This window comes from Emydura macquarii, unplaced genomic scaffold (genome assembly GCF_026122565.2).
Source record: "Emydura macquarii macquarii isolate MOO-44397 ecotype Brisbane River unplaced genomic scaffold, CSIRO-AGI_Emac_v2 contig_1253, whole genome shotgun sequence".
NCBI classification, from domain to species: Eukaryota; Metazoa; Chordata; order Testudines; family Chelidae; genus Emydura; species Emydura macquarii.
Genome location: NW_027131390.1, coordinates 100,528,801 through 100,556,767, shown reverse-complemented (window position 1 = coordinate 100,556,767; position 27,967 = coordinate 100,528,801). Strand labels below are relative to the sequence as shown.

Below are 27,967 nucleotides of genomic sequence, written 5' to 3'. Positions count from 1 at the left end.
GGATACAACTGAATCCCGTTTTTGTTAGGCACTCTGTTTTAGCCTAGAAGGGATACACATCCAATAGATGGATCTATGCCAGTGGGCCCTTGTGCCCATGCACAACCTCAGTTTGATGGGGACTGCGTGGATCCATCCATGCAGATCCATTATCAGGATTGGGGCCATGGTTTGGTCATTTGAGATAAGTGAAATTGGTTTTGTTTACAAATAAGTTGGTGAGTACCTTAAAAATTACATCGTTCATGTAGATAACGATGTTTACTTGAGACTAGCAAATCAAATGTTGGTCTCAGAGAAAAAAATAACTAGAAAATAATAATTTTTACCTCAGAAGGCAGCTAGTGGTGTCAAGGGAAAGTCAAACCCAAACAGAAAACAGGATCTTTACTACTTCTTCCATAGATCTATGGCAGATTTCTCTTGATTTTGTATTTTTTGCTTACACTAGGCTAGAATGTAGAGCCATTACTCATCCTACTGGGCACTTACTCATGTGAAAATACACCCATTGGTTGCAATGGGGCTGCTATTGTGAGGAAACGCTCATCCATGTGAGTTAGGGTAGTCCACACTAACACACGGTGTATCGGGTTTCAGATACACCAACCACCATAGTGTTTAGACACAAGTCTCACGGCAGGGCTGTTAATCTTCTATCAGGAATACATTCACATGGAAAAACAGAAAAGAGAAGTATTTACAGACCAGAATCAAAATAAGAAATATTTAAAGATATTACTAAAAATAATAATGTGGAGTTTTTCAAGTGACCTATTTTCCTGAAGTTTTAGGTTTGTTTGCAATTCATGAAGTGTTACTAAGATATTTTATATTGTGAAAGGTAATATAACAGAAAGCTGGACTGAACTGCTTGTTAGTTGGGGGTGAATTTGTTGTCCTCTTGCCCTTTGAATGTCATCAGAATGGATACTTTGCCTCAGTCTTAGCTTAAAAACAGCTGCATAATAAGAACTCAATGTTTTCAACAACTCTTCTTTTTTCTTTACAATTGAAAGAAAGGGTCTAAAAATACGGTCTTCTTTTGGCAGCTCTTTAAAGGAACAAAAGTTTGTGCTGCCTGACAGTGACCAGAGTGTCTCGGCCTTGAGAAAACAAGAGATTTTGGTAATAGTGAACAGCAGTTGCTCCTCAGTTGGAATAAGAGACAGTTCAGTGGGAGGGGAGCATTGATGTGAAGCCAGTAAACTCAGAATTCTGGAAAAAAATGATGTGGGAGTCAGCATGTCCTACTCACCGCTCCATCAGCCGGAACTGAAATATTTGGCTTACCTCAGTAGCTGTGGTAGGATAAACGATGACTTACACACTAAGGATTTAGTAATTTGACCTCTCTGGTACCCTACAAAATGTTAGGTACCAGGAATTTTGAATGAATGTCTAATGCCCATCAGACATTCCTATAGAAATGGATTGTTTTTAACAACCATTGTACAATAAAGAAGGTTTAGATTTCTGATCCACACCATCTTGGGACTGAAATAATTCTGTCTTAGCCCACAGCTCAGATCATGTCTCTTATTGCACCCTTCCTTCTTCTAATGATGCCACTCTTGATGCCATGTCCACCTATTTCACCTACAGTATTATTCTGCCTTCTTCATGCCAACCCAATGTCTGGATTGCTACCCATAATGTGATATACCAACCCTTCACTGACCAAGTAAGGGCTAATGAGCTGCTATGGACTCTTATCAGCTCTATACCTGCACTATATACCACTATACCTGCATCTGGAGTCAGCCTTGGTGGGAGGTATTGAAGGGGAAAGCAGAGCTCAACTGGGTGCTGACCAGGAAGGAGAACAGACATCCTGCTGTCTCTGTGAGAAAGGCCTAGCCGGGGCCAGGAACTGGTTGAGAGTGCCTCTCATTAGTATGTCCCTGACAGAAGGTTGGTCTGATGCAGGACTCAAGTTGATACACCACCTGTGATTTTCTTGGGACACTGCTGTCTGTTAGCACCTCCTTGAGGGCAGGCAGACCTGATGTGAGACTGTTAGTAAGACTTGCTACCAGTGACTTTCATAGTCTGCTGCTTGCCAGAACCTCCAATGGGGTGGTCTTTCCCTGTAAACAATCAGTCTCCACCAATCCATACTTCCATATAGACTGAGATGGGGTGCAGGCAATGTATGGAATGTGGGAGGAAAGAAGGGATCCAGAGACAAGTACATCCAGGACATTGTAGTGGCATCCCTGAAGTAGGAGAAGGAGCCAGCAAGTAAAGCGGCTAGAGCGGAGAGGAACCTGCCCCCAAGTGACTTCTCAGTTGAAGGACTCAGCAGGGAATTTGCACTAACAGGGAACTCCAAAGTGTCCGAGCTTGGCCTGAGAGGGCAGGCAGGGTCATCATCTTGAGGCATATAGCAGTCATGAGGCTCAGCTTGCTTACTCACACGTATGTTCTGGAGGAAGGGTAAGGAGGAGCATGTGCTGTAACACTACCTTCTTGTGGGGGTCCTTCCTTACCTGGCTACTGCTGGGTTTGCAGCTTGCGTGAGTAAGCCCTGGGGCCAGTGATGAATCTGGCTTATTACTTTATAGAGCCTATTTGGGTCGGGTCAGAGAAACAAAGGCTTTTTATATCAAGGCTTTGTGTTTGTTTTTTTAAATGTCTTGGGAGGTGTGTTGTTTTACAAGCTTCCATGAAAGATTGAAACAATGTACAATTATCCAAGAGAGCCATTTTGGTCTATAATTTCAACTCACATTTAAGCAGCTTTTATGTTCCCAATAGGAGCTGTTTCAGCCTATGGGATAAGTAGGTATTTAAGCAATTAATTTAAATGGTTTTGCACACCCAATAGACAGTAACAGCTTACAGAGTAAGTTATTAGTTATTTATATTTTTAAAGGTATCTTTTTAACTCAACAGACCATGTTTTATTGCATAAATATGCATTTAGCATGAAAATATTTGTACATGTAATAAAGGCACTTGTGTGCTCATAGTGTATCATACTGTGGTAAACATTAATATCTCTGCCATTTTTCAAATTACCAAAATTAATTGCTTCATAATATAACTAATACTTTTCCAAAGTTCCTTTTTTTTAAAATTGAGCCCTTTCCGTCTTGACATCTATACTGGCAAAGTATATGTCACACTCCCTCTTAGTGGTTGGTTCTCAAGAGGATTACAGCACTAATGAAGCTACTACTCCTTTAGTTCAAATGGCAGAGGTCTGTGCTCCAGTGCTGTAGAATTCCAACTCATGCCATGGATTTATTGCACTAACAGGCATTCTAAACCTGCGTGTCACTGGTTTTTAGCATAGTGGTTGTGATTATATAATAACTCAGCACTTTTATATCATCTTTTATCAAAGAGTCAGGATTGATGGTACAAGAGATACCAATGGTCTGTCAGGAGGAATCAAACCCAGGACTTTTCAACCCCATAAAGCACAGGCCTCCATCACAAAAGTTCAAGAACATGTTGTTATAGTCAATGGGGCCAGTACTAGAGATGTGATTTCATGCACTAAGCCAATGTATTACATACAACTCTCAAAGCCCTTTACAGTCATTAAGGAATCTTCACAATGCCCTTGTGAGAAAAGTAAGGATTATTATTCCCATTTTACAGAGGGATATACTGAGACACAGAATTGGAAACTCACCTAGGAACAGAAGACCATCATAAGGCCCTCCTCGTTATAGACTCATAGACTTTAAGGTCAGAAGGGACCATTGTGATCATCTAGTAGCCCCACTGTGGGAATGCACGGCTATCTGGGGACTGTGAGCCGAATAGCTTGTGCCAGAGGGTTTCTGCACTGGTCTGAGAGGGAGAATTTGGTTAGAAGTCAAGAAAGAAACCATTGATATGACAACGTAGTTCCAGCGGCAGGAACCATAGTCTATGCTGGTTTCTCCTAAAGGGGGTACAGTTCAGCCCCAAACCCTGACATGAGATGGGAATATAAATGCCACTAGCACTATACAAAACCTGATTACTTAGATGCTAAAAAACCACCCTTCCTACAGTGCATGTTTTTGATTGAAGGCCAATGTACTTGGCACTAGTCTCCCTGATTACTTAGGCTTTGTGCAGAAATGTTTGTGAATTTCACCTTGGTAGGTGCTGCAGATCATCAGCAGAGGTTTACCCAGGAGTTCAGGCCACCAATCCCTTCCCCCAGAAAACCCTCCTTTTGCTCACAGAGTGGTACCTTGTGGGTGTGATGAAGGTTTTAGCCTAGAATTCATTTTTATCAAAGCAACACAGTGCCCTAAAAATAGGGATTTATAATACAAGTATTTTCAGACTTTGACTATATAGCAGTACTGCGAATATAATTACCCTGTTAATAAAAACATCACACTGATTCCAGATGAGATTGGGATAGAAACTCTTTGCTTTGAAGCTCAGTGTGTTCTATGCTGTAAGTGAGTACTTTGCTAACAAGCCACAGGTGAGCACTTCATGAATAGATAAAGCTGTGATCATGGGGGTGGTTTTGTAGCCATTGTACATTCAGCCTATGGTGCACTTCATCTGTTGGCTGTTTCTTTTATTGATGGCTTTAAAGATCCTTACGTATGGGGGGGCTAGTTTAACAAGAAGATGGAGGAAGAGGTAATATTGTCATGAAGTAATGAGGTGTCATTAGGTAGTTAGGTATGTGCAACATGTGAGTACATTAAAAGATGTGTCAGTAATTCAGGCTCCATTTAAAAAAGAGATATGAGCCCTGAAGAGTAAAATCCTTTTGTTACAGAACAGGCAGCAGCAATGTGATTGTGCTCACTTTGTTTGGCCATGGTGCATTGGTCTTGAGCTGGAGACCTCTAGGAGTGAAAGGATGTCTCACCCTGTGAGCCTAGTCAATCCCTGGCCTCTCTACTGAACCTGCCAATAAAGGTGCTAATTCATATGAATTGTGATCATGTTGGGTTTTTTTTTAGTGAACATCTACCCATTAGCAACTGGATTGAGACTAGCAGCTCATTTCAAATAGGCCACTCAACACTCTCCAGTGGTATTGATGGCTGATCACTACTGACCTGGGTCAGATTCAAATTGGTGACCAGAGGCAAAAGTCTCGATATCCTATTACCAATTCTTCTGAGCCAGCCTTGGACAGAGAACTCCTCTGACACTTAGAAAATCTGCCTTTCACTGAAATGAATGTCAGCAGTGATTTTAATGGGAGTTTTCTGTTATTCACGTGTGTGCTATTAGGGTCAGGAGCATAGCTGTTCTGAGCCGTTGGCGGGAAAATCGACTCTGCGTGGGCCTACAGCATAAATAATTGGGGAGTTCTGACCGTATCACATGCAAGTAAAGCACTAACTGCTTCCTCTTGCTCTATTTTTTCATGTTGATTTTAGAAGCAGGGTTGTATTTCTCATGTTTGTTACTCAAAGGCTCTTCCTATAGGTGTTTCTGAATTGTTTTGAAAGGCCCATGCACTTTACTTGTAAAGCAGAGGAAACAGACCCCTCCTCCTTCTACAGCCTCCCTTAGGCCCAGTTGGTCTGCAAAGTGTTGAGTGTATGAGGATCACAATTAGCTGTGTGGTCTGTGCCATTTTGTTCCCTCTTGGAAACTCTTTGGCCAGGCATCGTTATTTGCTTGGCACAGTTCCCCTGCTGCTCAGTGCTACATTCATCTATGGCACTCTGTAAATGATTCACTGCAACAGTAATAAGTTGCTTTCTGACCAGTGAGTATGAATTGCTGATTGCTTTTGGAATTACTTCAGTTCCTTTCAGGTGTGGATGCCTGGTGTAAAATGTGTAGTGAAGGAGGCCTCCCATCAGAAATGCAAGACCTGGAGCTGGCCATCCATCATCATCAGTCTCTGTATGAACAGGTGACCCAGGCCTACACAGAGGTAAGTGTTTCTAGGAGAAGAATGTTAACAACTGCTAACAGATTGCTTAGCAGGAATAAATATACGATTATGCATTGTGGGGCTATTTTTAATTGAATAAATCACAGTTTTGCTTTCCACTACCTCATTGATACGATTGCTTAGTAGGGATAAAGCTAAAATGGTTCTCAAGAGAAATGCGATCTCTTTACTCATGACTTCACCTAGGAGGTCAGATTTGCTCCCAGGCATTGGGCCCCCAGTGTAGTAAGTCAAACCGGAGCAAGAACAGAACAGCACAACCTGCAGCCAACCCTCAAGCCCATGGGGTACTTGTAGCCAGCCAGGGCAGCTCACAGGCTGGCCAAGAGAAAGGTGCTTCATTACCTTTCCTAGGCATCCTCCAGCAGTGGAGTTGCTATGTAGCCCGGACGAAATTGCTTTCCCTTGGGAGTGAATCCCTGCTCTAGTGCAATTATTCTAATTGGCATAGAGGATGTAAATTGATTTTCTTTGCACCCCATCATCTCTTTTCAATATCATTGAAGTCCCAAGACAGGAAGCCACAGAGATGCCAGGTCCTTATCACAGCAGAGGATGTAAAAGACTGTGCCTTAAACTTATATCCATTTGCATAAGCTGGTTTTCAGTAGGGAAATAGGCTGTCTCAGATCTAAAGAGCTTTTGTAAAAAGGACAATGTCAAGGTTATTAAGACTAAAAACTGCCTTATGGCACTTTGGCAAAAATCCTATAAAGATTTTCATTATGCTTTTCCCCCTGAATTGATCCAGGCTGCAACAGGCAATAATCCTCCACCAACAGCTGACATTCAGTGAAATTCACTACAAACAGACCAATGCCTGTATTCTGTCTGCTTAGCATTGCAGCTGGCCTGCAGACTAGTCCCAAGGTCTGTGAGCTCTTGCCTATGAATGAGGCTGTGAGCTCTTGCTTAGAATGAGGTGTAGGAATGCTCTCCCCATGTCTAGGCTGGCCATGCAAATTCTCCTGTGGGTGTAGGGCCAGTCTGCTTCTGTCTATCCCACCCTTGAGGGAGCTGCCTGGTTTTCATGTCTTCAGGGATCAAGCAATTTGAGAAATAAACTACAGATGTCATAATTTGCTTAATGCTTCTTTTTTCTCATCAGAAGTTCTCATTTCTTGTTCTTCACTTCCCCACACTCAGTGTAGCCATGGCAGCTGGAGGATGCACTGCTTCAGCTCCTCCCTATATGCTCTTGATATTTCCCTCTTTGATACTTAATCCCACAAATCTGTGTTAAGATAAATAACAGTAAACTTTCAAGTGAAGATTCCAGAACAAAGGTTAATATTCGGTCCCAAACTCACCCTGCTGAGCTCTAGGTATTTTTGGATGAACTTACACAATAAGGTACAAGAGAACAGGATTTAGTACTATAGCTTTGTTGTTAGGCACTCACATACCATGTGTCGCAGCACATCTCCACAGCAACACAGGCTACTGAGAACATATCAGTCTATCCTTCACTCTCTACACTTCCTTCCCAAAGGATATAGAATCAAGTTAAGTCTCAGACTTTAATTTTAAAGTGTTCCCTGGTCTGGGGCCAGGATATCTTAAAAGACCGTCTAAACCTCTGGGACAAAGGTGTGATTGACCACTTCTTTGGCAAAGTGGAACTCTCGACAATAAGAATAAAGCTTGTCTGTGCAGGAGACAAATTTCTCCAGAAGCTATTCTAGACTGCAGAATGAACTTCCCCAGGAGCTAAGGACAGGCACAAATCTCACCTTTTTCCACTCCAAGTGCAAGGCACATTTTTTTGACCTGCCTTCTCATATAAACACAGAGCAACAGGTGTGTGCTTATGCATGTGTGTAAAAACAAAATCCGCTGCACATTCTTCTCCCTCTGGAGCAAGACTGAGAGAACAAACAACATATGATAAATGTGTAGTCATGTGGCTTAATGCACTACTGGATGGTGCTCATACTATGGTGAAGAGCATTGTATAAAAATCCTATATACTTTAGTGAAAGTATGCAGATATCATGATGATGAGCATAATGTGGATGCCTGCCTACAAAGTATCTGAAAGCAGATCAGTTACATTAGCCAGAGGGTATTGCAATGATCATGGGACCATGTCTACAATCTCTCCTCAGATGGGATTCCCACTGATTCTTGTACAGAAGAACTGCAAGTATGGCAGACTATATAGGTAAACCAAGAAAATCCTGGTGAATTCTTGCCATAACTGTGAATGTTATGAGCTTTGTCTGTTCAGCTGAGCCTTAAAGTTGTTTTTAAACTAAGTTTTGAGTAGATTGTCTGTCTCTTTTTTTTTTTTTTAATTATTCCTAAAAATAAAATCTCAGTGGAATGAAATAAAATAACTGAAACAATTTTTAAAGCAAACATTTTACCCATTACCCCCAGAGACCTTAACACTTCCACTATGTATATACATTTTAAGGCCCTTATTAAATGCAGCCTTTAAAAATGTGTATTATTTTTGATGCTGCTTCCTCTGAGGTCATTTTGACTCATTAAACATATAGTTGCTTAGATCATTTAAATATTATTTCCTAATAGTTTTATTTGAACAATTTAAACAGAGAGGTGAAGTTGAGTATGTTATTTCTGAATATGTTCACCACTTGCCTAAGGCCAATTGGTGAATTGCAAAGCTTGGATTATAGTTCAGGTGTCCCGTCTCCCATCCATGGGCTTATTCCTCTAGATGATGCTTCCTGTCAACATACTATAATATTGTTTCCTCCTCCTTGATAGGCTGGTCAGAGTGCTGAATTCTCAGTAATGGTGTAAGAACTATGACATGGCCTATCCTTTCCTTTCCTTCAGAGTAGTTGTAAATCTCTACTTATATAAACAGCAATTAAAGAGCCATATTTAATGCAATGTATGGCGCTCATGAATCAGGACTCCTATTTAGAGACAATCCGGATGACACTATGTTGCTGTAAGTGTCTGCTACACGGTGTTGTGAAGCTTTGTGGGGATGTTCACCAAGAGGCTCATACAATACCCTTTAGAGCCGATGGAAAGCCTCCTTTTGACTTCACTGCACTTTGGTTCAGGTTTCTGCTGTGCCCAAGCAAAGCTCAAGTAGAGGTGGGGGAAGGGGGAGGACTGACAGAGAGCAAGTTCAGTTTCTTAGCTGCCCAGCTGTGGCAGCTTTAGCTTATGCTGCTGGCAGAAGATCTTCCACCACCAGAGAATTGGGAATAATGGAGCCACTGAGAGGCCCTTCTATCCCTCTTACACTGGATGGGGCAACTCTGGATTGGGTGGTGGAGCTGGTGCAAGAGCCAGCATCTTTATATCAGCTGGAGATTCCCCTCCACAGGAGGAATTTTTCAGGGGGGTTTCTCTGGCTAGTGTGAGTCCATTTTACACTACCAATACGTGCAATGAATGTTGTGTCACACGAATATAATTGAGATGCCGCTTTAGTTCAACTTGTTTTGTTTTTTTTTAAATTACTCTTGCTATTAGTACTGATTTCTGGAGAAGGATGAGGAGAATACAGGATTCTAGAGACAAGCCCAATCTGGGACGATGAGTACAAAATCTTGCTGAATGTGATTGCACCAAGCCTAGTTCATTTTTTTGTCCCAAGAGGCACAATGCATTTCCCCTACATAGCTCAACTATATCCACTAATATGCAAAGGAGACCTTAGTCTAGTCACTTGCTAGGCTCAGCATGCTGCCGATCCAACTGGTAGGATACTTGGGATTTTCAAATTCATTTCTATCTGTATAAAAAGTTCACAGTAATACTTAGCTGGAGAGTCTGGGAGACAGATTGTAATTTTCAATGCAAACAAGAAAGAAGCATGAATCAAAGTAACTTGTTCATACATATAGTTCTCATATATAATTGACGGGTGAGATTCACCCCAGGCGTAGGCACAGCATGAGTTCTATGCATCATTTAAGCCTTCAAAACAGGGCATAAGTGGGGTGCAAATGATGCATAGGCCTTTTGCTGCTTTTCTGCACTGGGTGAATTTTATCAATGTTGCTTAAGTTATTTCCCATAGACTGGCTTCTTTTAAAATTGTGATGTGACCTGCTAAGCAGAAATGTTAATGCTTCTGTCCTTGAACAATCCTTGAAAAATGCAAAGCATTCACATGAAAGGAAATTCAATTACTTAGTTTCAGTTCTAAGGAGAACACTGAAAGTGATTGAAAAAGCACTGTAACTAGCTACCCAGACTGGTGAAACTATTCATTTATCTTTTCAAATCCATTCATTAGCAAACCTTTCAGTACACAGATCTTTCATGTCCATTTGTTGGGGGTTGCTATAATGGTCACAAAAGAAACACTTTTGAAACGTGAACTTTTGAACCAAAGAAAGGTCAATGAGTCATAGGAAGTGTGAAGGACTTGGAAAGACTCCTGTAATATTTTATGAATATTATGTGTATCTGTTTGACTATTATTGTGTTATCTGTTATATAATTAACAAGGGTTAATTCCAGCAGGAGTAGACAGGTGGGCAGGCAAGAAAGCAGACACAGATTGATACGTAATGGGACAATATAGGCATCATTCCCTTTGAAATTTAGCTCTGGCCTTATGGGAGTTAAATGCCCAGCTGATCCCACTGGGCAAAGGGCCGGTTTGTAACCTCAGAGGTTCTTCAGGGGGGCAAAACTGAAACAAAAGCCTTTGAAGTGGATACAAACCTGAGACTCTGAAGCTCTGGAGAGAGAGTGGCAGAGACCAAAGGAAAATAGACTGTCCCCTCAGACTCAGAGGGTTGGGTATTGGGGTAAGCCAGGCCTACCTATGCTTTAGGTAAGACAGATGCATGTAGACTGTTGTGTAAGAAACCCTTTCTCTTGTTATGCTCTGTTCCTGCCTTTGAGATTAAATATTACTTTGTTTGGTTTACTGTATGCACACATTAGTCACTGCTCCCAAAGCGGAATCTTGTAGGGCAGTTGAATGCAGTTGGGCCTGCTTGAGCACTCATGGCTAATGCACAGGATACTGTGCCCCTGGGATCCAGTTTAAAGAGAGTGAGGCCTGGTCTACACTGGAGAGTTTTGTCATAAAAAATATGCTGCAATACCGGGGCAGCTGGTTCCTGGCTCCCAGCTGCGAGCTGGGACAGGGCAAGCCTCAGGCAGCTGGAGCCCAGTTCCAGCTGGTGAGATGTGGCAGTGGGCTGCTGCTGTCCACTGCCCTCCAGGACGCGGGCAGCTGGAGCCCAGCTCCCAGCTGGGAGCCAGGACATGAGTGGCTGGAGCCTGGCTCAAGTGGTGGCCACCTTGCTTCCCGGCAGGTGGACAGCTGCCACCCAGCTCTGCACCAGGACCAGGCAGGAAGCTGCTTCTCGGCTCTCGGGCTGCAAGCCAGGACTGGGGCTGCTGCAGCCCGGCTCCCAGCTCTAGTGTGGGATGCGGGTAGGATGTGTCCTGGCTGTGAGCTGGGACCGGGCAGGACCTGGCGGCTGCAGCCACGCTCCTGGCTGGGACTGAGTGGTGGGGGGCAGTCCACCGGGAGCCTGTGGGTTCCCGGTAGGGAGTTGAGAGATGGGTCTCTCAGCTCCTCACACTGCCCCTTAAGTTGGTGGAAGTGCTCCTAGTGAGGACACACTCCACCGACCAAAGGAGAGCAGTGTGTACAACAACCATCGCTATAATTATAACGATGGCTGAAAGTCAACATATCTTATGTTGACTTATTTTTCTAGTGTAGACAAAGCCTGAGAATCATGGGAGAGGTGACAACAAGAGGTCTAATACCTTAGGGGACTGCATTTGCAGAGACTGAGAGGAGCCAAAGGAGAAGCTAGTCCTGAACTGTGACAGAATATTTCCAGAAATGTTCTCCAGAATAGAGCAGGTCCAAAAATACTGTTATCACCTATGCACTTACAAGGGAATCTAGTGAATATCTTATCTGATAGCAAGTTTTCAGAAAAAGTTCTTGAGTCGTCTTTGCTGGGACTGACTATGCCCTCACTGACACTTGTATAAATCAAGAGTAACTACAGTGAAATCAATGTAATTATCATACGTGTAAAGCAGAATCAGACCAACAGTAAAACATAAAGTCATCAGCAGCAACGTGTGGGTATATGGGAAGGCAAGCTACTAGAAGGAATGAGTTTCTGGTTAGTGGGCAGATTCCGAGAATGTATAGCCCCACCCGGCTATCACCAGTTCGACAACATTGTCTGTATATGCCTCTGACTCAACTTTCTTTGCTGAAATCCTCATCAGTATCATCATTTCATTTTGCCTTCACTATTGCAACTCCATTCTCTATGTCCCCAGCAGGGTGCAGCCCCCCTGACTTCAGCATGTATAGATTGCTCTTACCCATTTCCATGAGCTGAGCAATTTGAGCGTACCAAACCACTCCCTCTTCCCTGTCCAGGCTCCTTAATCATTTCCAAATCTAATTTAAAACTGTCCTTGGTGTTTATAAAACTTTCCAGAGACTTGCCCTAGCCTATTTTACAATCATTGGTGACCTGTTCCCAGTAAAACCAGTATAAATCTAAAATAATGTTGTTGATTTCACTGGAGTTATTCCAGATATATTCTCCTGTAACTGACTGAGAAGCAGCATGATCTGTGGAAAGTGCATGGGATTGGGAATCAGGAGTGTCTGTGACAGCCTTACTCTATGATTATGGGCAAGTCTCTTAATTTCTCAATACATCAATATCCCTATCAGTAAAACAGAGATAATGACACTTACCCATCTTTGAGAAACCTCCTCAGATGTATTGATAATAATACTCAGTAGCACAAATGATCAGAAAAACTTTGAGAGAACCATTTTCTATTGAAATTGAAATGTTTTGCAAATCATGTCAACTTTGCCAAAATTTCTTTATGGAACTAAAAAAAGGGAATAAAAAAGTTCCAACAAGGTTGAAATGTCTTCTTTTAACATTTTCAGAATTAAATTTCAGTTTTTTCCTAATGAAATGACTTTTTTATTAAATTTTTTTCTTTAAATTGTGTTATCTAATATAATTTAAGATACCTAAATCGAAATGAAACTGATTGACCTGAAATATTTTTTTCTAGAATTTTCTTTTGTGAAGAACTTCGAAATGTTCAGGCTTTGTTCCTAATTGGAATGAAAACAGATTTTGAAATCTCAAAATCCTTTATAAAACTGAATTTCCATTCTGTGCACAGCTCTGTATAATACTTATATAATGTTTTTTATTATTAACTGACATAGCCTGACATTTTGACTATACATATATTTCTTAAATCCCCTCTTACAAGATGCCAACACCCACATTTGTTAAATTAAGGTAGTAGTAGCTCATTTACATTTTGCATTTTATGGCTGAAATTTTCAATGGATCTCATAAAATGCACAAGAAATAAAATGGGATGCATTCTTTTGCATGCACAGAAAACCGTTATGTATGTAAATGCAGGATTTCACCTGTGCAAATGGTTTCACTTGCAACATTTGCATACATGTTTCACAGGCCTATTAAAGACATAGGCCTGTAGTTTTCTGTGAACTATTCCTGGGGGAAAAGAGACACCTTGGAAAAGGTTTGTAATAACCTTTACTAATTTATTTTCTCTGTCTTACTGAATGAAGGAGAGCATGAGTTCCACCTTTTGGAATTTGAATTCACACATTGTAAGCTCACAAAGAAACAATTCTCCCTTACCACACTGACTATAAATGTTTTAGTCACCTGTATATTTCTGAAAATGCCACGTCCACACCAGAATGTGTCTCCTTCCTTCGAACACCACTCCTCACACACTATTGTGTCAGTTAATTTTCAGCCCAGATATCAGCAAAACATGCAGAGTTCAGTATCTATCTAGGTATCTGTGACATTATATGGACCTGTTACTTCAGTGCCTAAAGTCTTACTGAGCAGCACAGTAGGTCCACTGGGAAACTGAGGCAGTTGATGAATACATAAGTAAAAATAAATTGATCAAGGTCTCTTGTCTTTCTCACTCTAATAGAAACACAAGCCCTTTATTGGGGGGTAGGGGAAGAATTGGGAGGATGAGACTACTCTTGCTGAAAGCTGTCTGATGTTATGTTATCTGCACCAATGACGTGGTCCATCAAAACTCAATCTTTTTCTCTCAGGTAAGCCAGGATGGGAAGGCTTTACTGGATGTCCTGCAGCGTCCCTTGAGCCCTGGAAACTCTGAATCCCTCACTGCTACTGCTAATTATTCCAAGGCTGTCCACCAGGTCTTGGATGTGGTACATGAAGTTTTGCATCACCAACGGCGCCTAGAGAGCATCTGGCAGCACAGAAAAGTCAGATTACATCAAAGGCTGCAACTCTGTGTTTTCCAGCAGGATGTTCAGCAGGTAATGTCATCTGTTAGAGCTCTAGCAGAAAGTCTGAAGGACTAATACATGTTATGGCTAGATCTTAGCCATTAAATTCGTATGGTGACTCATCTGGAGGATATCATAAAATAGTCATTTGTTACCACCCAGTTTACATATGCTAGATACACGGTACAAACCTATTTTATCGTTCAGTATTTTTCAGCTAACTTTCTTAGAGTTCTTCATGTCAGATGCCATCACTGATAACGTAACTTACAACAGGAGACCTTTGTTAATATGTTTAGAAGGTTAATGGCTTTTGGAAGTAGACAGTTGGTTATCGCAGCTCCAGGATGTGCTTTGAAAAAAGATGAGTAATAGAAAAAATGTGGGTGACAAGGTAAAAAAAAAAAAAAATAGGCCCGTATGAAATAGTTTTGAATTGCCCCATTTTCTAGCTTCCCTTATGGAAACAATACTATAATGTTCAACAGGTTTTGGGCCATCCTCAGTAGAGCACAATCTTCTTTGAATGATCTCTCCGTATTCCCACTTGTGGGATCTAGGTGCCTGCAGTGACAGCCAGTTGATCCAAACTGCACTAGCAGCACATCCCATGAGTGTAAATGTGCAGATTCTATGTCAAAGAAATTCAGTTACAGGTCAATAACCTTCATATGTGCAGAGGTGCATTTTAAAGAACTCTGGTTACAAGTAAGTAACCTTCATTTTCTTAGAGTAGCATCTATAAGAATACAATAACTTAACAATAATCACAAGAGTCCCATGCTAATAGCTGCCCACCTGTACTCAAGCATGAAGAATAAACATTGTAGAAGTCTGCTGGCTTCCAACTATGTGGTATGTTAAGGGGAAGGCTACTGGCCAAGGCTGTTGTGTGCTGATAATATGGTGCCTGCTGTGAGTTATAATCCTCCTATGGCATATATTAAAGTCCTTTTTTTGTTTTTATTAAAGTCAGCCCTTTACAGTGAAACACAAGGAGAAGGTTGAGGGAGAAACCTCTCATATGCATGTGAGGAATGCAGGAAGTGAGAACTATAGGGACATGCTAGCAGCTCCTGTGCTATTCTCATGTATGTACAGATGCTGTCCTAAAAGCAGAAACAATTGTTAGCATAGCACTCCCTTGCAAATAGATACATCCATTTCTTACCACGCTTGAGCGTTTTGTGGGCAGCATTTTTATCTACTAAGGTGAAAAACATTAATTTGTTCAGCTTTTATTTAAAATCAAAATATTCCCGTCAGTGTTGGGGCCATAATTATATATAACAGATGCTTAATTTAAGGAACTCCTCTTACATTATATGTCAAAATATGTATGATGCATGATAATAAAATCTGTAAATTGCATATTATATCATCCTTATATGATTGAGTGAGTATTGAGTTTCAGTTCTACCATATACTGAAATCCAAAAACGTACTCTGATGTAATGTCAAAGTTAAACATAGAATCATCAGATCAGAGAAGATTAGGGTTGGAAGGGACCTCAGGAGGTCTCTAGTCCAACCTCCTACTCAAAACAGGACCAACCCCAACTAAATCATCCCAATAGAATCATTCAAAAATTGAGTAAGTATTAAAGTTTGTACAGTAAACTTCATTTACCCATACGTCACAGATTGTGCTACATTCCAAAGTTGATTTGTGAGTAGCCTAAAGAAACCAGAGTAAATCTAGTTAAAATTTGTGTAACATATACCTTCTTTTAATATCTTGGGCCAAATCCTGCCTGCTTTACGCTGGTGAGCAATCCTACTGAACTTCAAAGGATTACTCCTGGGGTAAAGCAAGTGGGATTTGGCTCATTAGTGAAACCCATTCAGGTCTCTAGTCTCCTCCTCTTCCAGTCAATGGGGAATTTTGTCATTGTCTTCAATTCTCTGGATCCTGGGTGAGTATTATAACTGCTACATTAGTGAAAAATAAATTTTACATGAGCAGAATCATTTTGGAATGCATCACTGCAAAGCTTTAGAGTGTTCCATTGGCAGCAATCTTTCCAAATTTTCATTATAGTGAGTAGTTATTATCTAGGAAGCAGCAATTTAATGACAGATGAGTTTCTGTCTTGGCACACACCTACTCCTAGAGGCATCTTTTTACCCTGCTTATAAAATGGGGGGGAAGAGATGAATCATTTTGTGCTTTAAACATCTGTAGTGTTCAAGATAAATGCATCATAACTCAGTAAATGAAATTACCATCTGAACAGACTCAGAAATGTGAGATAAAAATTTACACAGGGAAAAAAGATTTTGGGATATGTTTTGCAAAATGGATCATTATTTTTCAGGCTCATTCCTATATATCTTGCTTGGCACAGTCACACCCTGCTACGATTATTATTTTAAATTCACATCAGTGGGCCTATAAAGCTATCTCCCTCCCACTTTTCTTGTATTGGCAGGAATAGTTTAGGTCTGAATTCCGTCACTAACAAATTAATAAGTATACAGATTAATTAAAATATATATTTGGAGATTGTAATGTACCAGTTAAGGTAGAGGGATGTCAGGGCCCATCAAATAAGTTGTCTAAATGTCCTATGCATGATGCCTCAAACTTGCCACTTAATATTTTCAGACACTTTGGTGGCAGGTTGTCCTGCCAGATGTCTAAATGTGGCCTACTGGCATGTCTTTATTTTGCAGCCTTCCCATGAAACCTCTCAAAGCTTCTTACAGGAACTATTCACACAGCCCTCCAGCAGTGAAGTGATATGTTTGATCTTCTCTGAGCTCATTGCCAGTGTTGCTCCTTTGATTGAAATTTGATTAGTTTGGCCACTTCTAAGGGAATACAATAGCAAAACAGGAGACAAAAATACTTTATTTGCAAGCAGAGTTTCCTTTCATGTACAGAAGCCCTGAGTCAGCTGGGGCAGCTACAGGCTACAAGAGGGAACCATGTCCTTTGTGGCTGCTGAAGGCTAAGAGGGAGAAGGGCAGGATGTCAACCAGTTACAAACAAGGTTTGGTCTCTGGTTAGGCCCTTACTAAGGAAACAATCTCTATATGATAGTGACTTGGACAATGGTGGCCCTGTCTCAACTCTCACCATTTGAGGAATGTTATTGAAAACAGCATGCTGGAGACAACACCAGGCTCACCTGGATTTTTCTCACTTCATAGATATCTATTATCCTGGCTTCATGCCCAGATATATTAACAGAGACTACTTTAGTTTCCTTGGTTGACAAAAGTCAGGTGTCCATGTTGATTTCATTACATGTATCAGCAGCCATTGATATGGAATGTTCCAAGGTGTAGCCGACACATTTGTAGGATCCTGTAGGGTGGATGAGGTTGTTCTTCAGTGGCTTAGTAGGTTGTGGGGGGTAGCTGCCCATCCTCTCTGATGTGATCCCATTCTCTTGCATCTCCTGTTTAGTGTATGCTATATATGCAGCTGCTAGGGGACATTGCGATGCAGTGCCATCAGTTTGCTGATAATCTTCAGCTATACATCTTCTTCCCATAAAGTAGATTCCTTGCTTTCTCATATAGGGACTTAGATAAGAGTGAGCCAACTGATGCTCCTATATGCACATTTTGGGGACTTGAAGTTAGGTGTCTTTAGTGGAAGGGACCTGGCTCTAGAATTTACTACTTCCATTGGTCTGCATGAGCTGGAATTTACTGGCTTTCAGAGCCCAGTACAAGACTCATCTTTATGGCCAAGCCAACACTTGGTAATTCACTGTGGTTGGTTGGAGAGGTCGGACAGGTTGTGGAATGTTTAGTTTAACACGCTTAATTTGTCAAGAAGGTGCAGAGAAAGTGTCAGTAAAAATGATTACAGAAATAAAGCTGGCTGGTGGGAGACGTGCAGGTGGAAGGAGGAAGCACTATTTCCTCAGGCAAGTACTTCACCATTATAATATGTTTGGTTTTCACTGACTGGAGAAGCAGATTGTGCCCAAACATACATCTCTTGCATGGAACATAAGATACTGTGATTCTATACAGTACTTGGAAGTATTGGATACTCCATGTGATACATGTCATCTATTTAGCCCATTTACAGAAGGGTACTAAGCTGTATGAGGTAGTTTATGATCCATTATTCTCTAGCTTTCACATTAAGGGTTTTAGAAGGATTATATTTATACACTGCCACCACCACTTGGTTTTCCTGATCTTTTTAGGGCGAATGGGAGTTCTCTATTACTTCTCCAGCAGCTTTTTATCTTTCTTGCAGTGTGTTTCAAAGACAGACCAAATTAGGCTATATATCCACTTTTATGCCTTTATTTACAAGAAGCGTTCTCACTGGATCTCATAAAAGAAAAAAAAATTTGCAAACAATAAGAGGGACAATATAATCAAGTCATGTTCTTATTTACTGCCATGTGACTTCAGCCATGACACTTTGTAAAAATGCAAAATAAGAGCATACTGTGAAATATGTTCCACACAAGCAGATCTGTCCCACATAAATCCCTAATAAATAGTTAGCCTTTGCCAGCTACAGACAGATTAATAATTAAAACATTAAAATTCAATGCATCATCAAGGATCTTCACAGCTCCTTCAGTCGTTTCATCAAGTAATAAAATATACTTAAATGTTTATCACTTCCAAGCTTAAATCTCAATTGTGTCACCTCAGACCCTTCTCTGTTTCTTATTGGTTTATTAGGCATAAGTGGCCAGTGCCGTCTGGAGTTCCTCTTGCTTATTAGTGGATAGATGTTCCAGTTCCAGAGTTATTGTCCTAAAGAAAAAGGTCTTCCATTCTCCAAAACCTAGAGATAGAAATGTCTTTATTTTCAGTAAGCTGGGTCTTCTAGAAGTTATTCAGTTTTCAGACCTCTGCATTTGGTTTACAATATGATATCAATGTCTCAGTGCACAGTTTGGATAGTGTTTCCCTACATAACTTTTAGAAAGTTAACATAATGTGTATGAATTTCTAAGTCCACTTTACATCCCAAACAGCCTCTTACTTCGTATGTGACAGTTGCTTGTCCAGCACGAAGCAAGCATCATCTAGTGTTTGCGCACTTAAAGACAGTAAATATCTAAAAAAAGGATTTATCTTTTGCTTCCATTCCTGCTTTGTCACAGACCATGAAATAAAACAACTTGGCAACAGTTTCTTAATGGCAACTTGCTTTCTATTTCATTTGTTTCTGTCAAAAAAAGGTCATCTTTCCAGGCAATATGAGTACCAGTCTAGATAAGAGAGAGTAGATGTGTGGCTTTCGCTCACTATTCTGAGGCAAAGGACTGACAGGATGGGACTAATGCTGGATTTCTGTTAAGTATAGGACTCTTCCACTGGAGTACTAGATACATCATTATGATCTGTACTGCTGCAAGGGATGCCAAATGAATTAATAAAAATTGGACCTCTTAAGTAAAGTGTGTGTTGTCTAGTCATTTACTCATTTTATTTGTAGACTAGAGTTCACTTAGCTAGTTTATGAGCTGTCGTTCTTTAGCTTGAATCCTCAGGGGCATGTGGAAATGCAAAATTATTATTCAATAGCATCCTAAGACCTTTGACCCCCTTTAATGGGCCTGATCCTGGGAGGAGCTGAGTGTGCTCATTTCCCATTGATGTTATAGGAAGCATTCAGCACCTTGCAGAACTGATCCCCTGGTGAGGGCATGGGGATAAAAATGGGGTTTAATTCATAGAATCATAGAGTTGGAAGGGACCTCAGGAGGTCATCTAGTCCAACCCCCTGCTCAAAGCAGGACTAACCAGGACTAACCTCAGCTAAATAATCCCAGCCAGGGCTTTGTCAAGCTGCATCTTAAAAACCTCCAAAGATGGAGATTCCACCACCTCCCTAGGTAACCCATTCTAGTGCTTCCCCACCCTCCTAGTGAAAAACTTTTTCCTAATGTCCAACCTAGACCTCCCCAACTGCAACTTGAGACCGTTGCTCCTTGTTCTGTCATCTGCCACCACTGAGAACAGCCTAGCTCTGTCTTTCCTGGAACCCCCTTTCAGGTAGTTAAAGGCTGCTATCAAATCCCCCCTCATTCTTCTCTTCTGCAGACTAAACAAGCCTAGTTCCCTCAGCCTCTCCTCATGTCTTGTGCTCCAGCCCCCTAATCATTTTTGTTGCCCTCCGCTGGACTCTCTCCAACTTCTCCACATCCTTTTTGTAGTGGGGGGCCCAAAACTGGACACAATACTTCAAATGCGTCTTCACCAATGCCGAATAGAGGGGAATAATCACTTCCCACAATCTGCTGGCAATGCTCCTATTAATGCAGCCCAATATGCTATTAGCCCTCTTGGCCACCAGAGCACACTGCTGACTCATATCCATCTTCTTATCCACTGTTACCCCCAGGTCCTTTTCTGCAAAACTGCTGCCTAGCTTGTGACTGGCTGCCAGCTAGACATGGAACCATTGATCACTACTCTTTGAGCCCTATGCTCTAGCTAGTTCTCTATCCATTTTATAGTCCATTCATCCAACCCATACTTCTTTAACTTGCTGATAAGAATACTCTGAGAGACCATATCGAAAGCTTTGCTAAAGTCAAGGTATATCACGTCCACCGCTTTCCCCACATCCACAAAGCCAGTCACTTCTTCATAGAAAGCAATCAGATTGGTCAGGCATGACTTTCCCTTGGTGAATCCATGTTGACTGTTCCTGATCACCTTCCTCTCTAAGTGCCTTAAAATGGATTCCTTGAAGACCTGCTGCATGATTTTTCCAGGGAGTGAGGTGAGGCTGTCCGGTCCGTAGTTCCCTGGATCCTCTTTCCTCCCTTTCTTGAAGATGGGCACTATATTTTCTTTTTTCCAGTCATCAGGGACCTCCCCCAATTGCCACGAGCTTTCAAAGATAATAGCTACTGGCTCTGAAATCACATCAGCCAACTCCCTCAGCATCCTTGGGTGCATTGCATCTGGCCCCATGGACTTGTGTATGTCCAATCTTTCTAAATAGTCTTGGACTTGTTCCTTCAGCACTGTGGGATGTTCACCTCCTTCCCATTCTGTGCCGCCCAGTGCAGTAGTCTGGGAGCTGACCTTGTCTTGAAGACAGAGGCAAAAAAGGCATTGAGTACCTCAGCTTTCTCCACATCCTCAGTCACTGTCACTAATTAATATTATTCAAACCCTCCCACTTCCCCCAAATGCATTTAATTAGGATCCTTTAGTTCCTGTAAGTAGCTTTTGCGTATTCCCAATCCCCACCACCCTCTGCAAGCCACCATAGCAGGTCCTGGAACATTATAGAAGAGTACTGCTCACTGTGTGCCACGTAAGCCTCCCCATCCACTCCCTCCATCAGTCACTAGAGTTTTATGTCCTCTGAAAATGCATAGAAGTGGTCATGCTCCCTATGCACACCTGGATGTACAGAATTGCAGTATCTCTGGGGTTCATACAGTGGTGGCACAGCTCAACACAGCCCCAACCACAGGATTGTGGCTAAAAGCTTTCAGTTATGATCTCAGAATTCATCCAGTAGTATTAGTACTTAGTACTTAACATGTTCAGAGTAGTGTATAAAGATCAGTTAGTTATTCCTTCCCTCTGAAGCACCTGGCACTGGCCACTGTCAGAAGATGGGCTAGATGGACCATTGGTCTGACCCCATATGGCCATTCTTACATTCTTATGTAATCCTCATTGTACTCCCGATGAGTACAGTGATTACCATTAAATCAGTAATTTCCCTCAATTACCACACTCTGGCATAGAGTCTCGGGGACCACACTTATTCCTGATTTTAACTGCAGAGAAAAGTGGATTCCCTGGATGACCACATTTGCAATGTTGCAACTGTTGACTCTTTAGTGGCGAGCAATACAGCTAAATATTGTTATCCCCATTTTAAATATGGCTAAGATGAGGCACAGAGAGGTTAAGTAACTTGTCCAATATTCCACTGTTAGTCAGTTTTATAGCCAGGATTAGAATTCAGTAGGTGCTTTATATGCTCACTTACTACAATGAGAGTGGAATAGTTAGATGGGCAGTACCACAGTCTGCCTGTTAGACTGTTTTGTGGAAACTTCAAAGCAATAACAATCTTTGAAGATCAGTCTCCATTTATTGTTGATTTTATCTGAGTTCTTTAAGAATATTTTCATAGGTGTATTTCATTAATGGGTTAAAGGGAATCAGTCAAATTGAACTTTTCCTGTATCTTGGGGCTTGATCCAGAACTACTTAAGTCAATGGGACATATAGGCACAGGAGTAGACCCTTTCAAAAGCATCATCTTTAACTGGGTACATCTAACATCAAGTCCATCAGAACTTTCTTAGCATTTTGCAGTCTTGAAATTATAGTTTAGAAGATAATTTTCAAATCACTTTCAAGATACAAAATTCTGTTCTTAGTTTCTCCTGTGCAAGCCTAATCAAGTCAGGTGTATTCCATATGTGTGTAAGCAAGAACAGAATTTGTCCTTTTAATTTAAACTGGACCTTCACATGTTTGGAGGATCTAGAAGATCTAATAAAATCCAACTCTAAGATTTCCCCATTTCTCATATTATGTAAGACCCTATGGAAGTTTGTTACCTTTTTGGTCCAATATATATTCCACTGACTGTAAAAATCACTAGGTCTTGACATGCTCCAGGAAAATCAGTTCAGATAGTCTCCATTTAAAGATGAAAAAACCAGATCCTTGCCTGCACAGCGTTCTAACCATGGTGGAACAAGGTGTAAAGCTCACATTGGTCTTCCGATTCCTGCTGCTCTCATGTGGAAGGCCAGTTCCCCTGTGCTAACTTAGAGCAACTTTAGCTCTAACTTCCATGGATTGCAAATGGCCACAAGGAGCCGAACTCATCCCCAAGAAATTGTATTGTGTAGGAATGTCCTGGCTATGCTCTGTTTCCTCTGGCCACCCACCCCTTCTTTTCCCTGCTGTTATGGGAATAGAGAGAGGAGTGGCATAAGAGCGCTCATGTTAGCACTATACCACTGAAGCCCTTGCACTGGACTTCAAGACCAGATTGCACTGGAACTCCAACACAAAGCAGTGACACTGCACAGAAGAATCTTGGCCCAGTTTTTCTTCAATTGCTGCTCATTTCACAACTCCTGAATGTTTCCTTTAATTCTGAAAGACTGATAGTAGAATCAAGTACTTATTAGTATGAACTGGTAAATGCTGAAGAAGTCACAGAGGGACTGTATCCCTGGCCCTGAAAGCACAATTTAAGGAAGCCAAATATGTTTTTTTATGCTGTACATGATTTAAAGTTAGAAACATATTTGCTCCTTTGATAGGCTGCTGTGCACCTATCCAATTGAGAAATTTACATTTTTGGCATGTTGGTATTTGAACACGCTGCTGAAAGGCTGTTTTGATATGACTGGCTTTACATTTCCACACTAAGTCTTAGACTCACCCTGCAAGCTTCTGATGAACATATGATATAAGAATACCTTGGAGGTATATAGAGCTGTCAGCCTGAGCAATTAATTGCTTCAACTACTTTACAACCCAAAGAAAAACAAAAAGGACTATTCTGAACTTCTAACAATGCTCCTTAAATACAGCTCAATGTTACCTGGCATTTTCTGTGCCAAAAATATTCACAAAAATCTGTTTTTAAATAACATTTTCATTTATTGACATTTGCTCAGGAAATTCTTTATGGCTCATCGATTAACAATGCTCTATCCTGTGTGTAATTTGATTTAAAGTATAATTTGTAATTCGTTAGAAACAACTATTCTTTCTTCTGTTGTATCATTATTAATCTAAGCAGACTGTTCTTTGTGTTCTAAAAAAGCTCTGATTAAAAATAATGATGATAACTTTCTAATTTCCACCTGGTGCAGCAGCATTCAGGAATATTATACTTCAGAGCTAGGCTTTGGTTTCAAACTAAAGTTTATTTAGCCTTGATGTAAGACTAGATAGAGCAAGATGCTTTGATGGTCCCCACAGCTGTCTCAGGGAATTGGATCTGAAGAAATCTGAACCAGCTAGCTTGATCTTTGAACCTAATGAAGCCAGAAGAGGAACTAAAAAGTAATTCCATTGAGACTAGTAAAATTTCTTGCTTATTTTGGGCCCTCTCTGTCCTTAAAGACTTAGCTCTGTCAGTCAGGTGATCAGTTTTGCTGTTTGCTGAACAAAGAACATTTGGATTATAGCTAAGTGTTCAGGCTCTTTTTACAGGGCCTAGTCCAAAGACCTCAGAAATCCTAATGACTTCCCTGAGTTTTGGTTCAGGCCCAAAATGGAGCTTAGAAAGCCTTTTGCTTTACGAAGGACTAAAAGAGGTGATTTAAATACAGCAGTTCTCCATACTGTAAGCACAGGCTGCAGTCTATCAGTCCAATCCTGCAAAGTGCTGAAAACCCTCCACTATCAGAGGGGGATTGTGATCACTCAGAAACCTGAGGGCTCAGTACCTCAGGATTTGCAGATGCTTTTGTGGGAAACTCTGAAAGACATTCTGTGGCACACTGAACAAGTGCTAAGTATTATTATTATTCTGTTTATGCAGAACTGTCTTTATAGAGCATATGCTATATTTCTCTTCCTTTATATATTTTATTACTGTACCAATGGCATGTGCATGAAAGTTTCCTTGAAAATATGACATATCAACAGAATTGTTTCTAAGTGCCACATGTTTTCAAGGCAACATTGGATCTTTAATTGTGATAACAAAAGGTAAGGATCAGGGAGCAGGGTCATTCATTATTGCTAAGGCCTGCAAAAATAGTAAAGCAAGAGAAATTAAGGGAAAGAGTTTTCTCCAGATATGCTTTTTTTCAGACCAGTTGCTGGAATGACAGATTGTCATGAAATACTGAGAGAAAATAGTCTCTTTAATAAATGTAAAATAGAAGACAATAAAGCTTCTTCTCTGAAACTTTAAGAAATAACAGTTCACACCTATTGTGGCCTCTTTCATCCAAGGATCTCATAGTGTTTTTCAAAGGTAACCTCACATAAATATACTGAAGTGGCTTACCAAAGGTCCGTAAAAGCCTCATGAAAAGAACTCGGGACTCTTGATTCATAGTTCCCTGCTCCAATCACTATTTCTCACTGCTTCTCCAGCATTGCTCCTTATGGAAAAGTCTTGTAGAATTTAGTGAGGGTCTAGAGAAATGAAATAAAGATCAGTTACCCTAAAAAGTAGAGAATTATACTTATAGATTGGTTGAAAAGTCTATACAAAAGTTATTGTTTTCTACTACATTCTGTTCTCTTGATCTTTCCTCCCCTCCCCCCATTTTGTCTTCCTTGCCATATTCATGATTTTCTCTGTCACTCAAGCATATAAACTAAGGATCATCTTTGACTCCTCCCTGACCCAAGTTCCAAATATCCAGATTGTCTTTTTCCCAAATTTGCCCTTGTCTTTCTGTCCACACAGCTAAAACTCTTGTTCAGGGCCTGACAATCTCCAATCTTAACTGCATCCTCCTCCGCCTATGTTTCATCCCTGACAGCAACATTGCCTCCTCTGAATGATTTAAAATGCAGCTGATAACATCATCTTCCATGCTCATCACTAGTGCTGGCCAGAAAACAAAATTTCCCTCCTAGGACAAAATTTAAATCTTTGAAAAAAAAATTCTTCACAAATTGGGACAAAAAGTAAAAAAAAATGGAAGTTTTTCCCAGGAGACACCTCAAATTCCATTTTGGGCAAACTGAAATGGAAATTTTTTGGCTTGCTTTCTTGTCTGCCTGATTGCCCTGGGAGCCAGCTGCCCAGACCATCAGGCAGCCTGGGGAGCTGGCCGCCCAGGCGGTTGGTAATAAGGCAGCCCAGGACACTGGCAGCGCAGGAAGTTGGTATCAGGCAGCCCAGTGGAGACAGGTACCCAGGTAGTCGGGCAGACGTCCCAGCAACCCACCAGGTAGGCTGCAATGGAGTTAGGGAGCTTGGGAACCTTTGGAGCTTTCATCTTTTTTCTTCTGGCAAAATCTGAAAGTTTCCAACAGAAAATTTCTAGTTTGCAGAGACTGCATTTTTGGTTAGAAAATCTTTCTAATGGAAAATTCCTGACCAGTTCCAATCACCCTGACTGTATCACTCTGCCTTGGAACCATCTAGTGGCTCCTCTTTTCCTATCTCACCAACTTCAAGGTCCTCGTCCTTACTAATATGGCTCTTAACCACTCTTTCCCTACGTTTACAGGGTCTTGTCTATTATTGTGTTGCCTCCCACCCACTCTACTCTGCCAGTGATTCCAGTCTTGAATGCCCGTTTGTCTGCTTCTCCTAAAAAAACCTCCAGATTTTCTTAAGTGCTGTCCCTTATGCATGTAACACCATCCTTAAAGCAATGCATAAGGCCATTAGCCACTCCTCCTTCGCATCCCTCTTCAAGCCTTGTTTCTGCTCTGATTCCTACAACAAATCAGTTAAGCAGTCATGACTGGGTTGCAGGAGAGCTGGATTTATTTATTTATTTTAAAAACTTCTTTCAGATGATTTGAACCAGGAGGCTGTGCAATAGCTATCGCTGTAACTTTGTGAACTTATTATTGCTATCCTTCTTCCCTCTTTTCCCGTTGTTGCATCTTGTTCCAGATTAGATTGTAAATTCTTGGGAAAAGGGATTGTCTCTTCCATGTGTTTGCACAACACCTAGTACAGTGGAGCCCCTGACCCTGATTGGAGTCTTTGGGTGCTACCCCAATACAAATGATTTTTGGTAGGATTTGTCCATAAAAGGTAGGAGAGTGGCTGTGGAAGTCCATTGATCTGAGTTCATTCTGTAAATCACTAACCCATTTTAGCAACAGTGTTGTCATTTTGAGTCTTAACCTCATCATTGAGCCTAGATTACAAAATTCTCTAATCCCAAAACTACACTAATTAACAGCAGTATTTCATTTAATATTACATACAGTCAGCCAGTCTTAGAACTCAGCAACTCCAGACAATAGGAAGAGGGAGCTTTTGCATGCTTACTGGTGCAAAATGTTGCGATTGGGCTATAAAGTCCTTGCTATAAACGAGACATGTCCAATCCCAGTTGAGAATCTTTACAATATGTAGTCTAGATTGATCTTGACATTCTAACTTGATCTTGCCATTTATTAAATATTATTAAACCCTTATAATGCAATAACACCAAGAAGCCAGTGAGTTCATAGGCTCTCTGTACTAGGTGCTGTGCAAACATGCAGTAAATAGGTTTAATATTTTTGGCTGAACATTTAATAATAATAATACATAGCTTTTATGTAACACTTTTATAGGTAGATCTGAAAGTGCTTTACTCGCTATTTTGGGTCCCAGTCTAGTGTTTTATCCAGTAAGCTATAGTGGCCCTCCTAAATCCAGAAAGCACATCCTTCATCGAGAATGTCTTTGAAACCACTTGATCTCTCTAAATTTTTAAAATTAATTCACTTACTTGAACACAAGATATTTAAAAATCCACTTTGCTTTCTCGCTTGTAGTTGTTGCATTTCTCAGGCACCATGTGGGCTAAATTTGTGGTGGCAGCTAGGAAGGACTTTGCCTACCAAAAGCATGAAATAATGTGATGTGTGAAGAAACTTCTTTGCAAGCCACAAAGGGCCAAATTTTCCAATATACAGATTTCTGTAGGGTGACAGATGCCATCCTTCACAGAAGTGATAAACAGCTCTGCACAATTATTGGCAACAATTAATGATGTTGATAAGTTTTTTGAACATCTTCTGGCTTTAAATCAGGGTTTCCAATCAATCCCAAATCAGTCTGCTACTTCAGGTGTCTATTTATTATCAAAGCTGCAAATGCCATATTTCCATTGGGCTGATGTCAGATCAGTAGGATATGAGGTTACTAGTACTGAAATGGAATG

General features: G+C 40.9%; 1 protein-coding gene across 1 annotated transcript in view; it reads left to right on the top strand.

The window, feature by feature from the left end:
• The window catches only part of KALRN (kalirin RhoGEF kinase), a 608,200-nt gene that overhangs the window by 311,360 nt on the left and 268,873 nt on the right, over positions 1-27,967 (top strand). The window contains exons 8-9 of the mRNA XM_067549620.1: positions 5,735-5,866; positions 13,968-14,198. Coding sequence (XP_067405721.1) covers positions 5,735-5,866; positions 13,968-14,198 — 363 coding nt within the window. The remainder of the gene's footprint in view (positions 1-5,734; positions 5,867-13,967; positions 14,199-27,967) is intronic.